The 9,392-nt window shown below is 36.7% G+C and overlaps 1 protein-coding gene across 1 annotated transcript; it reads right to left on the reverse strand.

Moving 5' to 3' along the window:
• Positions 1-4,060: 4,060 nt before the first annotated feature.
• LOC108194479 (cytochrome P450 CYP749A22-like) lies at positions 4,061-6,319 on the reverse strand. Its single transcript, XM_064082245.1, has 5 exons — positions 5,961-6,319; positions 5,629-5,852; positions 5,281-5,513; positions 4,773-5,151; positions 4,061-4,664 (listed from the first exon to the last, which is right to left on the reverse strand). Exons 1-5 carry the CDS (start codon positions 6,244-6,246, stop codon positions 4,236-4,238), a joined length of 1,551 nt encoding a protein of 516 aa, XP_063938315.1. The 5' UTR covers positions 6,247-6,319; the 3' UTR covers positions 4,061-4,235.
• Positions 6,320-9,392: the final 3,073 nt, after the last annotated feature.

A 9,392-nucleotide genomic window follows, 5' to 3' on the forward strand; every position in this document is an offset into this window, starting at 1 on the left:
GAGAGTACATACAACAGCTCCGAAATGCAAAAAAAAGTAGAGAAGGGAAAAGAGAGCGGAAAGGGGACTTACCGTGATAACCAGCGACGGAGCAAAAACTGCGATGACAATGATCTCTGAAACTCCAGCGAAGCTCTTCGAAAAACAAACACACGAATGGTGGCAAAAGCACAAAGAAGAACTATGAAGAAAAAGAAAGGGAACTCAAAGTAAAAATGAAAAAAAGAAGAGTAAGGGGTTAGACCCCTATATATAGCAGTCACTTCACTATCCACGTGGCACCCCTCTATTGGACGAGCAACAGTTATTACAACAGTAATTATTATCGCCCCTCAAAAGGCGCGATAACACGATTTTCGAAAAGGGACAACTGTGAAGTCCCTTCGAATTACAAAGGACTCCAAACGGTTCAAATGCTGCGGACCCGGGCACCTCTTGTCTAATCGGACCCGGGCAGGAAAGCAAAAGCGAAACAACCTCACTTCTCACCCGGACTCACTCGGGCAGGAAAGTAAAAGCAAACAATACCACATCTCACCACCCTTACCCGGGTAGGGCCGCAGAAATCAACCAACCTCTTACCTGATCCTACTCGGGCAGATGAGCAATAGCAAACAATCTCACCCCTACCCAAAGAGTTACCCGAGCAGGGGGGCAGAAGTGAAAGACCCAAACCCCTACCCGGGTCGCCCTGGACTGGGAAAGACGAAAATTTTCACTTGATATCCGGATCAAACGGAATACTATACTCCCTCACATAGAAAATCTATATAAGGGAGTGGGGGGCAAATGATAGGGTATAACCCGGCTAAGCAACACCCGGGTCCTTTAGAGGAGCCCCACCCCGGGTAGCCACCAACACCACAGGGCATCCCCAGCCTTGACAGGTGATACAACCCGGATATGATTGCTTACTCGGGTACATGAAACTTACTACTCACCCGGATACACATGTACCAGCCGACACCTGCTGCACAAAGCACAGACTGACACAATAAAGACAAACATAACGGTCAACTACTGGCGATAGGGACAAGCCAGGGAACATTCCAAAATACTACTTCTACGCTGACACCTGGACACGTGTAGGGGACCAAACCCCAACACGTGTAGGACCAGGATCCAGGTACGCACCCTTGAACCCTAATCCTTGGCCTATAAATAGACCAATGATCAAGAGTTTAAGGGTTAACTCTCTCTTCACACTCATTTTACTCACACACTTGCACTCAGCACATATTCAAACACTCCAAGCCACCAACCACCAGCAACCACCACACACCACCTTCACCCACCACATATAGATAACACACTTTCTCTAATCTTTATCCTTCCGAAACCTACGCTTACTCTCACGCCGGAGGCGCCGCGGGGTCAAAACCCCCCTCCGGTGTTGTTTTGTAGGCTCCCATCCAGCAGCTACACCGCGGAATCACCAGCCACGGCGGAGGAAGGACCGGGATCGGAGATTGGCGTTATCAGGGCTGGTGATTTTGATGCTGATATGTTGTGTTAAACGTTGCTGTTGTGGTGGAGGAAGAGCTGTGAGGATGATGAAGGCTCCTGGAAGGAACATTAGAATGCCAAGAAATGTGTTTGAGAGGAACCCGGCAGGTTATTTTCAGAATCTGCGTTCCGGGAACTCTGTTGGTAATCTTTGCTAGGTTATGGATCTGAGGATGAATCTTTTGTGTTGGTGTTCTTTCTTGTTTGAATAAATGTTGTGTTTCTAAATCATCTTTGTAAGATATATGATATGAACCAATGGTTGCTCAATTACTGGTTTCAACGTAAACCGTCTCTCTGCTCTTTTGGCTTTAGTTCGGAGTAGAATTTCTTGTATACTCTTGCTTAGATTTTATTGTTTTGAGCTAATTGTACATACAAAGTTCAGAAACAAAGTCCTTAATGTCAATTTAGTACACTCTCAATTCCGAAGGACCAAAACACATGAAAAAAGGAAAGTCAGAAAATCAAATCACCGATCAAAATAAGAACTCCCTTCGGAAAATATAAAACCTAATGTTGTTGCTGTGGAGGAAGAGCTGCGAGGATGATGTTCTTTCTTAGAATGCCAAGAAATCTGTTTAGGAACCCTCTAAGCACTAGGCTACTTTCGGAATGTGGGTTCTGGGAATTCTGTTGATAATCTTTACTAAGTTATGAATAAGATGGAGTTTTTTTGTGACAGATAAAACTTTATGTTCAGATCACTGGTAATTATTAAGACCTCCACTTTCCAGTGTTCTATAATTCTCTTGTTCTTAATCATAAGGCTTAAAATTGGCCGGATTAAACCATCCTTTTTAGAAGCTTTCATCACTGCAACTAAAGGGTTCATAGCATAAACAAGTCAAATTACTCCTAAGCTATTTGAGTTCAGCTCATAAAATATTCGATTCGGTAGCTTGAGCTATTTGAATACTTTATCAAGCAAAACTCGAGTTTCATATTACTCTGTGATCAAGCCTTTATTTTTCTCGTAATCTTATATACAGGGCCTCCCTCATTGTATATCCATTCCAATTTTATAAAAGTCAAATGACCGATTTTTGACTAAAATTTAAAAAATATTCATTTATTATTTTAATAATCAGAAAGTTAAGTTTTAATATATATATATATATATATATATATATAAATAAAATATATACTCCCTCCATCCCACCCATTTCTTATCAAATGGGTTGGGCACGGAGGTCAAGAAATATGTATAAAGTGGTGGAAAAGAGAAAGAAAAGTGGGTGAAGTGGTGGGGCCCATTGATTTTTAATGTATAAAAAGAAGATAGAGGAGTAAAATTAGTGTGAAAAGGGAAGAAAAGCGGAGAAGTGGTGGGACCCGTTGACTATTTTTGGTAAGTTTTGAAATGTAAAGAATTGGATGGAACACCCCAAAAAGGAAAGTGTAAAGAAATGGGTGGACGGAGGGAATATAAAATTAAGGGACGAAAGGGAATACATGTCTAATCGAGTTGAACTCTAACCTAACAATTACACGTTTTCTGACCATCCTTAGAGCATCTCCAACCATCTAAAGCCCTTGGCTAAAAAGTGTGGTGGCATACCTAAAATAAAAAAATTTAGCCAACAGCTCCAAAAACCCAACTCCAACCATGCTCAGCTGTTGTCTATAAATTTAGCCAACCTCATATGGATGGCTAAATTTGTCGAATCTCTACAGGTCTATAAGAAAATCGGTAGGAAGATTGTACATCATTTATTACCATATTGAACTGATATATTCTATTTTAACAATTTAAAATATTAATAACATACTATTTTTAAATTATAACCAACCAATATAGCCAATACCATTGAAGCAAAATGTCTTACAGGTTCAGCAAATTTTACATAATGTCTTACAGGTCCAATTTAGCCAACGATTATAGCCAACGCCGTTGGAGATGCTCTTACACATTTTCCCAAATATAAGGATGTCGTGAATCTGACGCAAGAATAAATTCCATAATTTTCCACCAAGAAAAGCCACCATTAATACTCCGAATCACAGAAAAGCAAGTACAGTAGGTGATAAAGTATAATGATAAAGTAAACCTCTAATCTATATCTAGTCATTGACTCAAGTCTTTACTCTTGTCTGTACCTCTGTCTCTAAGCTACAGAGACAATAAAATGGTGGAACAAATGGTGAAAGATTATGAAACTAGAGTGATCCAATGGGTTGACAAAGTGTTTCCTCCAGGAACAAGAGCAGATGCATTGAAGCACTGGGCTCAAGTTGGTGCGCCTTTCTTGGTTGCATGGTTGGTGCTATTTTTGTTAATGTTTTGCTGTAAACGTTGTGGAAGAGGGAGATCAGAGAGGACCATGAAAGCTCCTGGTAGAGACTATAGGATGCCGAGAAGCGAGTTTGAGGAGAACCCTGGATCTTATTTCCGGGGTCTTCGAAAGCGAAACCATTGATGGATTTTGCTAGGGTGTGAAGCTTTTGTGTTTGATCTTGTTGTATTATGGAACAGCAGTGTTCTTTTCATGTTTGTCGGAAAACCGGATATGTTTGGTTTGGTTCGAGTCGGTTTGTAATGCTATTTATCGAATATGTTGAATTTAGTTCTTTTTCTTATTTAAGATTTCTTAACTAGTTTTCATCATCAATTGTAGAGTTTTGGCTCAAAACAATTGATACATTACATAATTAACTATAAACTTAAACATCACTGCAAGAAGAAATTTAACAGCAAAACACTGATAAACCTGAATTTATTCTGCACTTCAGAGAGGAAGAAGAATGATCTGAACACCATGTTGAGGTCGAACCATGAAAGTCTGAATCGGGGAATGAACATAGGTAGGCGATAATGTGAAAGCATAGCGTTGAAGTATCATTGCAAGCGCTATCTTTGCTTCGACAATAGCAAAATTTAATCCCACACAAGTACGAGGGCCAAACCCGAATGGCAGAAATGCTGCTGCTGTATTCTTGGTAGCGTTAGCAACTCCTTTTGCAAATCTATCTGGTTTGAAGATATGAACATCTTCTCCCCATATTTGAGGATCGTGATGGAGTGCTAGTGGTGAAATATATAGCTCCAGATGAGGCGGAAGCTTTAAGTTTCCTAGTTGAACTTGTCTTTCAACCTTTCTTTTGATCACAGGCACTGGAGGGTATAGCCTTAGTGATTCTTCAATGATCATGTTCATCTACATCAAAATGAACCGCAATAACATTTTTTCAAATGTTGGTTGTAAATAATAAGGATTGATCAAGTAAATTATGAGACGAATTGGTTGGAGTTTTGGATTGCATACATTTTTGAGCTTGGGAATGCCATCTGAAGTAGGATTTGCTTGGCCAAACAGTTCAACAACCTCATTTCTAGCCTTTTCTTGCCATTGTTTGTTGGTACTAAGAAGAAGAATAGTCCATCCAAGCAGCGATGTCGTCGTTTCATGACCAGCAAAATAGAAAGTTTTGCACTCGTCTACCATATCTTGCATGAGTAGCCTCTTGCTCGCATCTCTGTTGTTGTTAGCCTCCAACAGACTGCCAAGAAAATCACCACTTCCATTACTCTCCATCACGCCAGAACTTTCTTTTTCTCTGTTATTTATCATCTTCGAAATGCAATCATGAATTCCTTGCTCAAGCTTCTCTGACTCTTTATCGTCTTTAGTTTTTATTATTTTACTGCAGAGGATGAGGATACAATAAACATGGTTGAGCCGAAAATAAAAAACTTAAGGTAACCTCAGATTCTACTATCACCTAACAGGTAAAAAGGACTAAAAAAAACAGTTTGCTTATGCCGGAAATCACCTTATGAGAGGAAACCTAACTACATGAAGATTTCTGGAAACTATCAAGGTCAACTTCATCAACATCCTAAACATATCTTCACCCTCTAAATAACTGCTGCCAAACGCTGTCTTGGAAATGACTTCTGATGTCAAGATCCTGAATTCTTCAAACACTTCAATCTCTCTGTTTTCATGCTCTTTCCATCTTTCCAGCATCATTCCGACACTTGTGACCATTGTTGGAATCATGTTCTGCATACATTCTTATTTATATTTAGGTGACTAAATTATCTTACAGCTCCAAATCTGATACTTTAACTTGATTTGTTGTATATTAATCAAATAACGATAAATTTGAATAACTTACTTTTAAGTTCTCTGCATGGAATACATGATTTGACAGTTTCCGAAGCTTAAGCCACTTTTCACCAGTGCTTGATGACAGCCCATCTCCTAACAGCTTCTTTGCATAGCCTTCAAGCTCTATTTTCGGAAAAGAATTGTCCTTGTTGTTCAGTATCTCTTTGACTAGCTCCACTTCTGTCACCACCAGTTGGGCTTGAGGACCATACCAGTTCAGAAAGTTTGCACCTTGAAGAAAGTATTGATCTTATCACATTATACTTCTAACAGATCACTAAATAACTATCAAAATATGGAAACAACACATTATAAAAAGTTCTCTAATTGATCAGTTACCATGGTTGTTCATCCATGAGTGTACATGAGGTAGAATCCTGGGGAATATATGGTGCGACAGATCATCCATAGGTTTTTCCATTGAACTTCTTCTCATTACTAAGATTTCTTTGGTATTCCCATAAAGAAATTTGTAAGAAGGACCTGTTATGCCCTGGAGTTTCATCTTGTACTGTACGCGGAGGGGATTCCACCATACTTTGCCAGCAAATCTAACAACAGCCAAAAGAACGTACAAGGTCATAAAACCTGAAACAAAGATGATCAGATATGCTATCAAACCCATAATATTTCCTGAATCAAACTTTGCTAAACCTTAAAGCTCTGCATGCATATTAGAATCCCTTTTACTATTACAATTTATAAAAATCCAGTCTCCAGATATCTTAATCAGAGTTGGACATTTTTTTAACATTTTAGATATCATGTCATAGTCGAAAGATATTGTATGCATTTAAATTTCCAGAGGATGGTCCTCAATAAATAGAAAATCTTTATTGAAGGACAATTATTGTATTAAGAAAACTATTTGTCTTTCATAGTATATTGCATGTAAAAGTAGCTCTCATCTTACATCAGATATAGTGGTCCATAATCTTACATCATTGATCATTGTGTTGAATCCAAGAGGAGCTGCAGGCAATTTTTTGTTACAGATGCAAGGTCCAATTGAAATTGAATTTAGTTGTGATTAATTGATGTAATGGTCCCCTTTTAAGGAAGAGGCTGCCAAACTAGTGTTCCGATTCAAGTCATCTTTCCAAGGGTTTAACAATCACATTATTTGATCATATCATGTTGACTCCTGCACATCTCAAAAACAGATTCATAAATTCATACTCTTATAATACTGGGATAGTCACATTATTTTCTTCAAATTTAAGAGATTATAATCCAATGAAACTTTGTTGCAATCACTTTTTTGATTCATGTTTATGGATTATAATACATTCTTTTACAAGATATTATAATCACGGGGATGAACTAAAACAATGAATGGGATATGAAATCATGGGATTATAATCCTTTATTTTGTGATATAATCCAGAAATTATAATCTTTTCAAACAAACATGGTCGACTGTGATGGGTTAAGATAGTTCGGCAACAATAAAGAACTTGTACCTTTGCAGGGACTCCTTATATGGAGTTACATAGTGCGCCACTATAAATCATCAATTTTATTATAAATTCTGTTATAGAATACATATAAAACGTGATTCTAATATAAAATACTATAAAATATATCTATTTTAAGTAATTTAACACTTAAAATTTGATGAAAAAAAGTTTATTTTCGAAACTGATTCTACAACAGAATAATTCTGGATGATTATTATTCTGCTATGGAATCATGTTGAGATATTGCATAATTTTAGATGATCTTTGGAATAAAAAAATTGTATAACTTCGTTTTCGGTTTAATAATTAAAATTGACAATTATATTTCATAAAAAATATAATAGAATATATAGGCAAACATTCCAGAGAGGGACTTCTTATATGGAGTTACATAGTGCGCCACTATAAATCATCAATTTTATTATAAATTCTATTATAAAATACATATAAAACGTGATTCTAATTTAGAATACTATAAAATATATCTATTTTAAGTAATTTAACACTTAAAATTTGATGGAAAAAGGTATATTTTCGAAACTAATTCTACAACAGAATAATTCTGGATGATTATTATTCTGTTATAGAATCATGTTGAGATATTGCATAATTTTAGATGATCTTTGGAATAAAAAAATTGTATAACTTCGTTTTCGGTTTAATAATCAAAATTTGTAATTATATTTCATAAAAAATACAATAAAATATATATTATGTGTATATTTATAATGATGTACTACGTAACTTCATATAAGAGGGTATGCTATAGCACTCAGAATATATATTATGTGTATATTTATAATGGTGTGCTACGTAACTCCATATAAGAGGGTATGCTATGGAGTGCTACCCTATATATATATATATATACTAGCCTTTAACCCGTGCGAAGCACGGGCGGGTATGTACTTCGTAATTTATTATTTATAATTTAAATTTTAACATCATTTTATTAGTATTTTAATATTAATGGATTGAATTTTGATTAAATTATACTATTCAATTGACTATATTTTCTCCCGATTACTTGAAAATAATATATATATATATATATATATATATATATATATATATATATATATATATATATATATAGGGTCCTACTCTGATACAAACCATCTTAACGTACAAACTACAAACTAAAATTAAAAAGTCTCTAAATCAAATCGAAATATAGCACATATGGTATGGAAATTGATCGTTGCGAGATGAACAAAAATACAGTGAAGTCGGATTTCAAAAAAAGTTCACCGATTAACGGGAAAATTCAAATTAAAAACGGAGGGGAATCTGCGGATCATGTGTGACAGGGTGTATATTAACTGGTGTGTGGTTGCCCCTGCGGGGCCATTGGATTAGATTCATCCAAGGCTTATATTGAGTTTGTAGTTTGTACACTAACTTAGTTTGTATTTGAGCACTTCCCTATATATATATATATATATATATAGGCTCATGATCAAATAGAAACCACTTTTAAAATAAAAACTAGAAACCAATACAAACTAGTGATATTCGCAGTACAATTTAGTGATATTCTCTTTAGGATTTAGTGATCAGTGTTGCAAGAATTAGTGAAAACTTGCAGAAACAGCCCAGAATCTCCATATATGTTACAAAAACTACTCAAATCTCCAGATCTGTTCATGTTTTCGATTCAGATGGTGGTGACGGTGGTGGAGATGGTGGAGGTGAAGGTGGAGATGGAGGAAGAATGATTGTAGCGAAGGTGTGGGTGGCTTGAAGTAGGGGGTTGGAGCGTTGCCGGAATAGTGGCGGCTCCGCCGTGTTTTGAAGTTGAGCCGAGGTGGAGAAAGAAGTATGAACGGGGCTGAAGAAGGTTGAAGCAACGACCAAGATGGGGGTGGTGAAGATGGAGGTGGAGATTGTGTTGTTAGAGAAATAATGGAGGTGAAGATGGAGGGAGCGGGCGGCATAGAGGTGGTGGTGGTTATGGAGGAAGTGAGACGGAGGTGGTGGCAGTGGCGGATGTGGAGGTGGGGTTGGTGAAGATGGAGGTGTGGTTGGTGAAGATGGAGGTGGAGATGGGGTTGTTTAAGAATTTAGTGGTATTTGCTTTAGGATTTAGTGATATTTCAGCTTGGTTTTTAGTTTCTAGACTAAGGAGGTTTCTATTGGAGTATATATATATATATATATATATATATATATATATATATATATATATATATATATATATATATATATAGGAGTAAGATCCTAAGAGAACTTTTTTATCGAGAGAACCGAGGGAACTAGTCTATCTACCGTAGATCAGTCATTTTAATCCAATGGCTAATATAATTAGAAG

Source organism: Daucus carota, chromosome 7 (assembly GCF_001625215.2).
Source record: "Daucus carota subsp. sativus chromosome 7, DH1 v3.0, whole genome shotgun sequence".
Lineage (NCBI taxonomy): Eukaryota > Viridiplantae > Streptophyta > Magnoliopsida > Apiales > Apiaceae > Daucus > Daucus carota.

Excerpts from the sequence above, each read along its gene's own strand:
- LOC108194479 (XM_064082245.1), bottom strand. The coding sequence starts at position 6,246 with ATGGGTTTGATAGCATATCTGATCATCTTTGTTTCAGGTTTTATGACC. Across the intron at positions 5,514-5,628 it reads TCCATGCAGAGAACTTAAAA|AACATGATTCCAACAATGGT; the intron begins GTAAGTTATTCA and ends GAATGTATGCAG. Across the intron at positions 4,665-4,772 it reads GCATTCCCAAGCTCAAAAAT|ATGAACATGATCATTGAAGA; the intron begins GTATGCAATCCA and ends ATTTTGATGTAG.